General features: G+C 50.6%; 1 protein-coding gene across 1 annotated transcript; it reads left to right on the plus strand.

Moving 5' to 3' along the window:
• Positions 1–4,456: 4,456 nt before the first annotated feature.
• LOC308457910 (avidin-like) lies at positions 4,457–5,549 on the plus strand. Its single transcript, XM_080972130.1, has 3 exons — positions 4,457–4,666; positions 4,912–5,032; positions 5,415–5,549. The coding sequence occupies exons 1-3, from the start codon at positions 4,468–4,470 to the stop codon at positions 5,446–5,448; spliced, it is 354 nt and encodes a 117-aa protein (XP_080828256.1). The 5' UTR covers positions 4,457–4,467; the 3' UTR covers positions 5,449–5,549.
• The last annotated feature ends 7,420 nt before the right edge of the window (positions 5,550–12,969 follow it).

A 12,969-nucleotide genomic window follows, 5' to 3' on the forward strand; every position in this document is an offset into this window, starting at 1 on the left:
CCTGTTCAGATCAAAATCAACTGGAAACAAAAGAAAGGACAACTGAAGTCACAAGAACAAGCTGACATTTGCAGGGTACAGGATAAGGAGGGAAAGTCAAGGAGGCAATGTGGTAGTAGACACTGGAAGGTGGCTGGTAGGCCGACCCAACATTTATGGGATCTGCAACTTCTTGGAGTTGTTATGGACAAAGGGGAGGTACCCTAACCAACCCATCAGAAGCGTTGACCTCCTGAGCTGAGCACTGCACTGTAAGGGCTTGACAACAGCATTGTTCCAGAGCAAAGGAGAAAAGCCCATTTCCTGAAACAAAGAAATTCACAAAAAAATAGCAAAATAAATGGTTTCATTTAGTGCTAAAGGATAATAAAATTGTGATCCAGGGACAGAGGGGACTTGACTCACGGCATGAAGGGAACAAGGACGCCATAATCCTCAAGATGTATCAGGCATGTCGCCATCAGTCCCTCATCATCTCTGGTGGTGCTCCTGCTTTGAGCCTGGTCCTCCGCATCTTCTTCCTGCTCATCACCTGCAGAGGGTGCTATGACGGTGGAATGCAGATCTGGGCTGTTACATGTTAGTTGTGGGAAGTACATGAGGTCTTGTGTTTCTTCCTCTGTTTGCTCAGAAAGATCTTTTGACAGCTTTGTTAACTACCTGTCCTGATCTGCCTTGTCCTGCTTTTAAGCCCATAATTCTATAGCCTTTTCCTCCAGAATAATGAGCTATATAGGATTCCTTCCTGTGCTCCGGTGTCTAGCTTTTGCCTATTTTCTTTGGATATTTTAACTGTCAGATATGCTTCACATGTGTGTGACAAGTTGGGTGTTCTCCCATGCCAGAGTTCCAAAGGTGTGCGTGGAGCTCCCTTGGTTGGCAGTCGGTTTTGGAGATGCACCGCAGTGGCTGCTGGGTCTCCCCACATTCACTGGGGAAGATTTTCATCCTTTAGCGTGCAACATCTCATTTCCATAATGGATCTAAACTTTCTCTCTACAATATGTTGTGGGACAATCCCTTCCTTTTCATGTCAACTGAACAGTACTCACCCTGTTTTCAGTCCTGAGAACTGTAGTTTTTCTCTGGAGCTTGTAATTCGCCATGACAATAAACAATTGTTTAGTCGTTTAGTCGTGTCCACCTCTTCATGACCCCCTGGACCAGAGCACACCAGACACTCCTGTCTTCCACTGCCTCCCGCAGTTTGGTCAAACTCATGCTGGTAGCTTCGAGAACACTATCCCACCATCTCGTCCTCTGTCGTCCCCTTCTCCTTGTGCCCTCCATCTTTCCCAACATCAGGGTCTTTTCCAGGGAGTCTTCTCTTCTCATGAGGTGGCCAAAGTATTGGAGCCTCAGCTTCAGGATCTATCCTTCCAGTGAGCACTCAGGGCTGATTTCCTTAAGGATGGATCGGTTTGATCTTCTTGCAGTCCATGGGACTCCAGCACCAGAATTCAAAAGCATCAATTCTTTGGCGATCAGCCTTCTTTATGGTCCAGCTCTCACTTCCATACATCACTACTGGGAAAACCAGAGCTTTAACTATACGGACCTTTGTTGGCAAGGTGATGTCTCTGCTTTTTAAGATGCTGTCTATAGTGTTTCACTTTTCTCCTCTAGAAAATACACAACAGAGAGTTATAGGGAAATGGGGGGGTGTCTTTTACAGCCCAGCTCTCCATCAATAATAATAATAATAATTTATTATTTATACCCCGCCCATCTGGCAGGGTTTCCTCATCCACTCTGGGTGGCTCCCAACAGAATATTAAAAACACGATGGAAGATCAAACATTAAAAACCTCTCTAAACACGGCTGCCTTCAGATGTCTTCTAAAAGTCAGATAGCTGTTTATTTCCTTGACATCTGATGGGAGGGCGTTCCACAGGGCAGGTGCCACTAAGAAGGCCCTCTGCCTCAAGGGATTCAGTGTCCCCCTAAATTTGTTGTCAGTCAGAGAAAATTAAATGAAGGCAGGAACTAGTGAAAGCAAGGGAGATATTTATTTTTTCTGTTGCAATAGAGTTCCAACACAGGTATGAGGGAACTTTTAAAGGCTTTCGAAATTGCATAGCCCCTTAGCCAAGGACCACCCAAAACGGATCATATACAGAGAGTGTGGCTTGTCTCCTGTCTGTCAAGATATCTGATAATTGTATGCTGATTGCCCTGGACCATCCTTTTGAAATGGTATATACCTTAGTTCCTGACTCCTGCCCACAAATCTGTGCCCATTGCTAAAAGAAGATGCCCCATTAACAGGTCCGCTCTGCTTTACTTGCCAGACTGGTTTTTGCAGAGGGCAAGCCCCCTCATTCCAAGCAGTTTATTTGTTTACAGGATTTACAAGTGAAAAATAACTATTTTGAAAGGTACCCCCCCCCATACTTCCTTCTACTGCAGAGAAATATTTGGGGTCATCAAAAGAGTCTCAGGATTGCTCTCTTGCACCATTTCAGAAAATAGTTTATGTACCTATGTTTGTATGCCCATCCTGTGTATTTATTGTAGGGACGTGTATAGATGCTAGGAGAGGATATATTTATGAGATACTATCTTTCCTTCCTTCCTTCCTTCCTTCCTCATGTCTGTGAGCTCAGCAGTGCCCATCCCTTTGCAGTTTAAAAGGGAAGCTTAGATAGGCTAGGTTTAGCCTTTATGTTTAAGTAATCCAGGATGCTTTAAGGCAGACTGGATTCTCCTGGCATTTTCGCTTTTTTGTCCACCTTAAAACAACAATCACAAAACAGATGTGTAAAAGGTAAAAACAACAGTTATTCACTCAGAACAGTTATTGAAGAGTAACAGAAACGGCAGCTGTGTTTAGGCAGCCTTAACAAAGATGGTGTCAGCAATGGAGCTCAGACACGCAGATTGTGCTCACATTTCTGGCTTGGTGATGAGATGAAGAGCAAAGAGTGACAAGAGGCAAAGGAGAGGATGTGCCCGTGTCAGGGCACGGTGGGAATGTACTGACTGAGCTACCAGGTGGGCACCAGGAGGCCTCAGCTGAAACTGACTCTACAGCTCTAGGATTCTCTGATCCCGTGGCGTTGCGCTGCAGACTGCCCCAAATGAGGCACTGAGATGCTTCTAAGCCAATAAGCCCCAAACGTTGCAACCTTTCCCTCCTCCCGCAGCCCCTTGGCTGAGCCTTTTCCAGCTCTGCAGACTTCTTTTTGGGGTTGAGGTGCTTCCTCTCCCCTGAAAAGTCTGAGGTCCTTCTGTCCCAAATCAGCCACGGAGATCTTCCGCTGTAGCGTCACGAGTTCGCAGGGCTCAGCTAACTACAGTACAAAAAGCTGAGCCTTTGGTGTCATCACCAAGTCCTATGGAACTCTCTGCCACTGGAGATTCCGCAGGTGCAGTCTGTGCCAAATTTTAAACGCCTGCTGAAACCTCTTCTATTCCCCAGGCCTGGCCAGGCAGTTAAGAATACAACCCCCACAACGGTCAACTGAATATTGTTTCTTTTTTTTTTTTAAGTTGTTTTCAACTTTTTATGATTTTACTGTATGGTTTTATATTGTCCTAAACAGCTGTGGTATATTTCTATGGTACAGCAGTATATGAATATATGTATCTATAAAGAAATAATCAAATAAATAGATAACGGTGCCAGTTGGCAGGTGGTCGAACATCTTTCCTGGCGGGGGGGGGGGGAGATGCCCGGGGTGCCTCTGCCTGCCCCTCCGCCCTCTTGGCACCGGTCTCCGCGCCGCGCCCACCCAGCTTGCGCAGTTGCCCGCCCGCCCGGGCGCTATAAGAGGGCGGCCGCCGGCTCGACGGGGTCATTCCCTTCCTGGCATCGAGGATGGCGCAGCGCACGGTCTCTCTCGGCGGCCTGGCAGGCTTGGCGCTCCTGGGCGCCCTTCTCTCCCTCTCGCCCGCCGAAAGCCAGCCCCCTCCCCTGCCCAAGGTAGGGCCGGGCCGAGGAAAGGCAAGCGGCCGGGCAAGCGGCGCCGGCTGCCTTCGGAGGGGACCCGGGTCTCTGTCTCGCCCCCCCCCCCCCGTCTGCGAAAGGGGAAGGCAGCAGCGCCGCACCGGTGGGGATACAGAGAAGTCCCCGTCAAAGCGCGAAGGGAGCGGAGCTGTCGAGGCGCACTTGGGGGGCGGGCTGTGTGTTTCTCTGCGGGCCTTGGAAGCCGCTGCTGCTGCCGGCTTCCCCTCCTTGTTTCCCGGGGTCTTAATTTCCGACGTGCAGCAGCTGCCGCAGGCGCTTTGCAGGAGGTTCCTTCGGATGGGATCGAAAAGTGGCGAGCAGGCGCAATCTCCACTGGGCGCAAAGCACCCCTTTGGATCTCCGCGCCCGTTTGTCCGGGCTCGAGGGGTCTCTCTCTGATCTGGGAGGGGGGAGTAGTCTTTGGGGTTGGACTTGATGACCCTTTGGGGTCCCTTCCCACTGTCCCTTCTCTGACCCGCTTCTCTCCCCTCTGGCCCCGTAGTGCAACCTGCAGGGGATGTGGGTGAACGATCTGGGCTCCCGGATGTTCATCGGGCCCCTGAACGCGGCCGGCCAGTTCTCGGGCTACTACCTGGCCGCCGTCTCGGCTGCCCCCGACGCCGCCATCCGGGAGTCGCCCCTGCACGGCACGCAGCACCCCAACCCCCCGCGCGCCCAGCCCACCTTCGGCTTCTCCGTCAACTGGTCCTTCTACGGTAGGCGGGGGGGGGGGCAGAAGGGGAGAGGGAGGGGTCTGAGCAGCCCCATGGACGAAGAAGAGAAGGGCTCCCGGCCGCCAGGGGCCCTCTCCTTCACGCGGTGGCGTCGGGGGACCGACTTGGGCTGGCCAGCCGAGGGACAGCAGCCCCCCCCCCCGCTCTGCCGCCCCTGAAGGAGAGGCTGGACGGCCTCGGCTCGGCGCCAGCCCACCGACCTCCCTCTCTCTGCCCCCCCCCCCCAGACTCCACCACCGTCTTCGTGGGGCAGTGCTTCTTGGATGAAAACGGCGACGAGTTCTTGGAGGCGACGTGGCTGCTGCGGGAGGAGGTGGCGACTCACGCAGACAACTGGAAGGCCACCCGGTAAGCCGCCCCGACGGGCCGACTGGCGAGGGCGTCCCCCGTCCATTAAAACAGGCAGGCGAGGACCTCAGGGCGAAGGAGCGCCGTCGGGGCTGAGCATCAGTTCCCTTCCTAGTAATAAGAAGCAACTTTTCGCTGCTGCTCCCGGTGGTTGCCCCCCCTCATTTCCGTAACAGTTCAAAGCAGATATCGGGGACCAGGCTGCCCCCACGAAGGTGGGCCTAGGCCCCAGCTCAGCCCCCACCCTCCATCAACTCCCTTTCTGCAAAGAGCCCCAACCCACGAACATGAAATCATGCCAGAGTCGTCCAGGAGCCCTCCTGACCCAAGAAAATGCCAACTGAATGGTTTATCTGAAAGTTCTCTCTCTCTTTCCTTGCAGGGTTGGCCAGAACGTCTATGTACGTGTCAGATGAAAAGGAACCAGGATCTGGGCCTTCTTCTGCAACTCGTGCGTAGGACCAGCTACAAGACAACTCCCTTCCCTCCACCAACACTGCCCCCCACCTTTTCCACAGGGAGGGGCAATAATCCCCCCTCAGGACAGGGGTTTTGGGGGGTGCTGCTTTTACCACCCCACCCGCTAGAGAGAACATTTGCTGCAGGTGGTGACAGCTTTTGATAAGGCAACTGCTAAGGGTTTATTCTCTGCACTTGCTAGGGGCTTTTGAGTGGCCTTTTACATATTTTAAACCTTCTTTTAAATGCTCTGTGCCTGCCCCAGAGAACTGTCTCATGGGGCAATTGCAGAAAACCAATAAATAAACCTTTCTATTGTTCAGCTTGTCAGAAAAATCACCTTCAAGGCCAGCATAGTGTTTGAATGTTAGCATCCCAGAGGGAATACTGACATCACCACCGTCCGTCCCCCCCAAAAAAAACCCTGGGAGAAGGCAGGGAGTCCCTCAACAGGCTGAGAGGCAGATACTCCACTGCCCAGGAAACAAAGAGGATCAGGGGGGGGGCAGGATATTGACACAGCCCCCTCCCCTCACTGAGAGAACTATACTGAGGCTCAGACCCAAAAGGCCGGGCAAACACCAGGAATGGCCAGGGAAGCGGGGGCACTACCTATTCCTGCCCCCCAACACACCTGGAACAACAGACATCCACCCACAAAAAGGCACAGAGAGTCTCCCCCTCACCAACAACAGTTTAAGTTCAAATTATTCAGCGTATAAAAATAACACTGGGGCAGCCCCAGATTGTACAGAGTGTGGGTCCAGCTAACCTGATAAAGGACTCCCTTCAGTATGGGAGGGGCAGGCCCCAAACTTCTGTGCGCCAGAGAAAGGAGCCAGCCCTGTTCCCCCACAACTCAAGACATACACTTGTCCCACCCCCGATTGACAGGCCAAAGCCCCACACAACAGCTCTGGCTCGGGTGCTGGAGGGGTCAGTGTCGCCTGAGGAGGGGGCTTGATTCACACATGGTGCCTGACTCCTAGGAGATTAGCACTTTTGTCTATGTTTGAGGGGAGCCAGAATTTGCACCATAAGACTTGACAGGGCAGCTGCTCCTAGTAGCTAGAATGACACCAGGGTTTTGGGAAAACGTAGACGGGGCCAGTCTTGCCACTTGAAACATGAAAGTGTGGGATATTGCATGGCTGGAAAAGCTAACGACGAAGCCGAGAGTCCTCTAGGGCCAAAGGAACAAAGGGGGAGTTCATACCTTTCTTCTCTGACTTTGTAAGCAAGGAGGAACGTGGCTGAGGACCACCAACCCCCTTGGCCCACAAATGAATATGGCCACTGACTCAAGGCAACCCCTTTCCATTACAGTCAAACCTCCCATTTGGCTTCCGAAATGTTTGACAACTGAAGCGCAGCTTCCAGTTGGCTGCAAGAGCCTCTTGCACTCAAGCGGAAGTTGCATCAGATGTCTGGCTTCCGAAAAGCGTTCGAAAACCGGAGCATTTACTTCCGGGTTTTTGGCATTCGGGAGCCGAGGTTTGACTCTGTTATGGTAAGGTATGTCTTCCATAATCCTGCCTTGTTTAAACATTACTCCCATGCCATAAACCGTTCCAGTCAACTTCCAGAAAGATGGACTGAAGAAAGCTCACCTGAAGACAGCGGCGGAGCAAGCCGATCGGGCACTTGGGGCAGCGCTTGTGCCCTGTGCCCAGGTCCGGGGCCAGGTGTGCGTGGGGCGGGGCCAGGCAGGGCAAGAAGCCTCCAAGGAGTCTGCCTGCCTCCTCTCACTCAGCCTACAGCTGAGGGGGAGGTGGTGGGCAGACTGTTTTGGGCAGCGTGGAGCCTGCAGGCCCTGTGGTGAGTGCCGCCTGGCATTTTGTCCCCCCTCAGTGGGGACACCCGGGGCAGACCGCCCCCACTGCACCCCCTTCCTACGCCCCACCTGAAGAGTCTCCCACGAGGCCCAAAGAAACCCAGGACACTCAAGCGCAGGATAGTGCCGAAGGCACCCACTCAAGGAGAGTGCATCCTCTAGAAAGCAACAGGGGAACCTGACCACATTCCAGCTCTCACTCTTTCGATGGGAACAGCCTCACGCTGCCTGTCAAGCTGGGAGGGCTAGCAAGGATGCCACTTAGCTGAGAGAGACAGGGAGAGCTGGCCAGGCTTAGAACAGCTGCTGAGGGCTCTGTGTCTGCCACTGGGCACAGGTCAAGGACTGCCTGTTCAGATCAAAATCAACTGGAAACAAAAGAAAGGACAACTGAAGTCACAAGAACAAGCTGACATTTGCAGGGTACAGGATAAGGAGGGAAAGTCAAGGAGGCAATGTGGTAGTAGACACTGGAAGGTGGCTGGTAGGCCGACCCAACATTTATGGGATCTGCAACTTCTTGGAGTTGTTATGGACAAAGGGGAGGTACCCTAACCAACCCATCAGAAGCGTTGACCTCCTGAGCTGAGCACTGCACTGTAAGGGCTTGACAACAGCATTGTTCCAGAGCAAAGGAGAAAAGCCCATTTCCTGAAACAAAGAAATTCACAAAAAAATAGCAAAATAAATGGTTTCATTGAGTGCTAAAGGATAATAAAATTGTGATCCAGGGACAGAGGGGACTTGACTCACGGCATGAAGGGAACAAGGACGCCATAATCCTCAAGATGTATCATCACAGACTGAATCCCCCTCCCATTTGCCAGACTAGGTGCTATCAAAATCACCACAGGAAAGCCCAGCCTCAGAGGGGAAGGAGACCCAGGAAGAGCAAAGAAGCTGCCTCAACCAAGTTTTAATGACAAAAGGAGGTGTAGATGCCGCCTTCTGCTAGGGGCATGTCTGGATCTCAGACTTCTGCCTGACACCACAGCCTTTCATGTGGGATGTAATCCACTGGGAGCAGCCAAGTACAACATTCCTTGTTTTGCTAGAGTGGACATGCAAGGGTATCAAAACTTCCTGTTGCTCCTGGGCTGGAGCATCCTCCATTGCATGTGACTAGTGGGAGGGCGTGACCTTTCCAGACCTGGTCAAAGGCCAAGGGCTGCTGCCACTCTCCCTCTTTTCTCATCTTCCTTTCGTCCTGCGAACTTCCCAGACTGCTACCTGCAGTCACTAGGTCAACCCACATACAGGGTAAACCTGTTTGTATGTAACTTTAAGCCTTAAGCCTGCCTTCAGGAATTACACTGTCCTCTGCCTGATCGTGAGTAAACTTTCTTTTTGTTACTTATGAATAAGACTGTGGTGTCTTTGTTCTTTTAGGAGGGATTCAAGGGGTCTTACCAGGAAAATATTAGAACACATTTCAATCTGGACAAGCCAGTGACTTGTGTATTGTCTGATACAGAAGGGGGGGGGGCATGTCTTCTTCACCTTCTTCTTCGCTACAATATATCCATTTATTTCCGAGTCCAATTGTCAATGTCAAAAGGGACTAAAATCTATAAAATTCATAGAAAATCAACCGTAACACCGATTTTCTTGCTTTCGGTGCCAATTTGCTCAATTTCTCTAGGACTCCATGACACCTCCCCTGTCCTCCATAATCCCTCAAGCGAGGTGTCACGTACTCTCAGGAAAACCCTAATCCTGTCAAATCACTCTGCCAAGCCTTTCCTCTGGGCAATGCCAGGTGGCAGACCATGCATACATGGACCATTGTCTTCTCAGGATGTGCTTATCTGCGCATATCTCCAGCTCTGCATATTCCCCCCTCCCTCCTCCATATGTTAATCCTGTGTAACCCAACCTCTTCTTAATGTATTCATGATGTAACTGGGATGTATTCTGCACTGTATTCTGGGACATGGAGGGAAGTTTTAAAAGTTCATGGCACCCCTTCCTTGCTGTTCAATCTCGCCTTGAACCTGTTGCGCAATAAACTTGGATCTTCTGCATCTTGCTCCTGTCTCCGGCTGAGCTCATTTTCCTCCACAGGGACCCGCGGACTTAGTCCGACGAGCTGGGTGGCAGAGCAGCCTCGCACCCAGATTTTACCGTAACATGAGTTAAGGAACTCACATGAGTTTGCAACTAGTTTTCTGCTGTGTAAAGGGGAATGCACTCTGCTAAGTGAAGGAACTTGCTAGCGCAAGTTAGGAAGGATATTAATAAACACTATATCCTCTCCTGCCACCCTGAACATTCCCACATTTCTGTGACATACCACTGATGTATGCTGTGTGAAATGCAGTGTTTTCCCCCCTAGAAAAATAGGTGCTAGTACTCACCATGAAGTGCCACACTTTTAAACCAAAAAGGGAGGTGCCAGTACTTCATACCCTTGAGTACTCCCTGGGAAAAAGTACTGGTGAAATGCATTGTGGGAACTTTTAAGAACAACCCATGTGCCTTTTCTTCTGGACTTCTTCATTTTTTGAATGAACTGGGCTCTCCCAGTTTGTTTCAGGCCCCACACATCAAGCAGGCCACATGCTGGATTTGATCTTTGGCGTAGGTATAGATGTGATCATGTTTCCTTCGATGAAGGTGCCATGGTCTGATCACTACGCTCTGAAAGCCAGGATTGACTTTCCACCCCCACCCTGCTTAGGTAGCGAGCCGATTTGGGCTCGCCCGCAGAGGCTGATGGACCCTGATAGATTCCATCAAGCCTTGCGGGACCTTGCTCCCCCTGGCGACTCATTGACTGAGCTTGTTGAGGGATGGAATACCCAGCTCCTGGCAGCCATCGATGAGATCGCACCTAAGCACCCTCTGCGACCCTGCAGAAACCGGGCTCCCTGGTTTACCGAGGAGCTTCGGAAAATGAAGCGGGACCTCAGACGGCTAGAGCGAGTATGGCGGGGTACCCGTGACGGAGCCTCAAGAACATCTTATAGAGTTTTTATGAAAACCTATGAGATGGCAGTGAAGGCCGCTAAGAAGTCTTACCTCCATTGCATCCGCTAGCTCTCACCCGGCGCAATTATTTTGTATAATCAGGTCTTTAACGTCCCTTGAAGGACAGCCAAATTTAAATAACAATCTGAGACACAGCTGTGAGGCATTTGCGAGCTTTTTTGCGGAGAAGGTCCTGTTGCTCCGCCATGACCTCCCTGCCAATTTGGATACAATAAAGGAACTGGAGGCCCCTCGACTGTCCTCGGGTCCAGTATTGGACCACTTTGACCGGATATCCCCAGCCAATGTGGACAGACTCCTCCGAGCTGGAAAGCCCACCACCTGGTGTTAAAAAAGGATAGAACTTTCTTTATGTATGCAACAACAGCAGCAAGAATACTCATCGCAAAGTATTGGAAGACACAAGAACTTCCCACGCTGGAGGAATGGCAGATGAAACTTATGGACTATATGGAATTGGCGGAAATGACTGGTAGAATCCGTGACCAGGGAGAAGAGTTGATGGAGGAAGATTGGAAGAAATTCAAAGACTATCTTCAGAAACACTGCAAAATTAAGGAATGTTAGAGTGATGTTGGACTGAAAACAAGAGGTTTCCAGCTGTACAGGTTAAAGTTAAGGATAGACTAAGATTAAAGATTAAGATTAAAGATGTTTAAAGAAATGGAAATTTGATATTAAGAGGGAAAATTTTAATGGTATATGATATTAAGACCAAGGATTAGGTTTAAAGAAGTTGAAGTTATATATTTTAATATCTTATCAAATTAAAGATTAGGATTAAAAAAGTGGAAAAGAAACTGCTGGACAAATAATTTGGATTGGAATACAAAAGAGGGAGGTATGAGGAAGTCCAGAAAATAAGCAACTAAAAAACGGAAATGAAACAGAGATATTGTTTTTAATTGTTATGTTTCTTGTATTTTTATTGTTGAATCTTGCTTTTGTTTTTTTGTTTTTTGTGTTTTTGTTATATGTATTGTGTATGTTTTTCTTTTATTTCTTTGTTGTTTAAAACTTTAATAAAAATTACTTTAAAAAAAAAAAAAGGAAAGCCCACCACCTGTCCTCTTGACCCATGCCCGTCTTGGCTGATTAGAGCGTGTCCAGACGAGGTGTGGGCCCCCCGGGGGATATCATCAATTTGTCCCTTGGCACCGGGATATTTCCAGGGGAATTGAAGGAGGCAGTGGTGCGCCCGCTCTTAAAGAAAACATCATTAGATCCCTTAGATCTATCCAATTACCGCCCGGTTTCGAATCTTCCATTCCTGGGTAAGGTGATTGAGAGAGCGGTTGCTGAACAGCTTGGTAGGTTTCTGGATGAAACATCGGCTCTGGATCCATTCCAGTCCGGCTTCCGCGCTGGTCATGGGACCGAGACGGCTCTGGTCGCCCTAACAGATGATCTCCGCAGGCAGCTGGATCGAGGCGGGTCGGGGCTGCTGATTCTTCTAGACCTGTCAGCAGCCTTCGACATGGTCGATCACGAACTCCTGGACCACCGCCTTGCCGACGTGGGGATCCAGGGCACAGTCCTTCAATGGCTGCGCTCGTTTCTCTCTGGTCGGGGACAGAGGGTGGCGCTTGGGGGGGAATTGTCATCCCGCCACTCCTTGGTGTGTGGAGTGCCTCAGGGTGCGATACTCTCCCCGATGCTTTTTAACATCTTTATGCGCCCCCTTGCCCAGCTTGTCCGGAGTTTTGGGCTGGGTTGCCATCAGTATGCCGATGACACCCAACTCTATCTGTTGATGGACGGCCATCCTGACTCGGCCCCAGACACACTGATCAGATGTTTGGAAGCTGTGGCTGGATGGTTACATGGAAGCCGGTTGAAGTTAAATCCTTCAAAGACAGAGGTCCTCTGGCTGGGACGGGACGATATGGGATTGGGGGGGCAACTGCCATCTCTTGCGGGGGTGCAATTAGTGCCAGCACCGTCCGTTAAGAGTTTGGGTGTAATCTTCGATACCTCCCTCTCTATGGAGGCGCAGATTCCAGCTATAACAAAGGCGGCATTTTTTCATCTCCGCCAAGCTAAGCAGTTGGCTCCTTACCTCTCTCGCCCTGACCTAGCCACTGTGATCCACGCGACGGTCACCTCCAGACTGGATTATTGTAACTCGCTCTACGTGGGGCTGCCCTTGAGACTGACCCAGAAACTCCAGCGGCTGCAGAATGCCGCTGCGAGATCACATTCATCCGGTACTATACCAGCTGCACTGGCTCCCGGTGGAGTACAGGATCAGGTTTAAGGTGCTGGTTTTAACCTTTAAAGCCCTGTACGGCCTAGGACCCTCATACCTACGGGACCGCCTCTCCTGGTATGCCCCACAGAGGAACCTACGGTCTGCAAATAAAAACATCCTGAAGGTCCCAGGCCTCAGAGAGGTTAGGCTGGCCTCAACTAGAGCCAGGGCTTTTTCGGCCGTGGCTCCGATCTGGTGAAACGCTCTGCCACAAGAGACTAGGGCCCTGCGGGACCTGACACCTTTCCGCAAGGCCTGCAAGACAGAGTTGTTCCACCAGGCCTTTGGTCAGGGCCCAGCCTGACTCCCTCCTCTGGCAACCTGCACAGAATTTTGCTCAACGGTTGCCATTAATTTGATTTTAATTAATTTTTATAATGAAATGTTTTTAGAATGTTGGAT

The sequence above is a fragment of the Podarcis pityusensis genome (genome assembly GCF_964106645.2).
Source record: "Podarcis pityusensis genome assembly, chromosome: 11".
Classification (NCBI taxonomy): domain Eukaryota; kingdom Metazoa; phylum Chordata; class Lepidosauria; order Squamata; family Lacertidae; genus Podarcis; species Podarcis pityusensis.

Excerpts from the sequence above, each read along its gene's own strand:
- LOC308457910 (XM_080972130.1), top strand. The coding sequence starts at position 4,468 with ATGTGGGTGAACGATCTGGGCTCCCGGATGTTCATCGGGCCCCTGAAC. Across the intron at positions 4,667-4,911 it reads CGTCAACTGGTCCTTCTACG|ACTCCACCACCGTCTTCGTG; the intron begins GTAGGCGGGGGG and ends CCCCCCCCCCAG. Across the intron at positions 5,033-5,414 it reads GACAACTGGAAGGCCACCCG|GGTTGGCCAGAACGTCTATG; the intron begins GTAAGCCGCCCC and ends CTTTCCTTGCAG.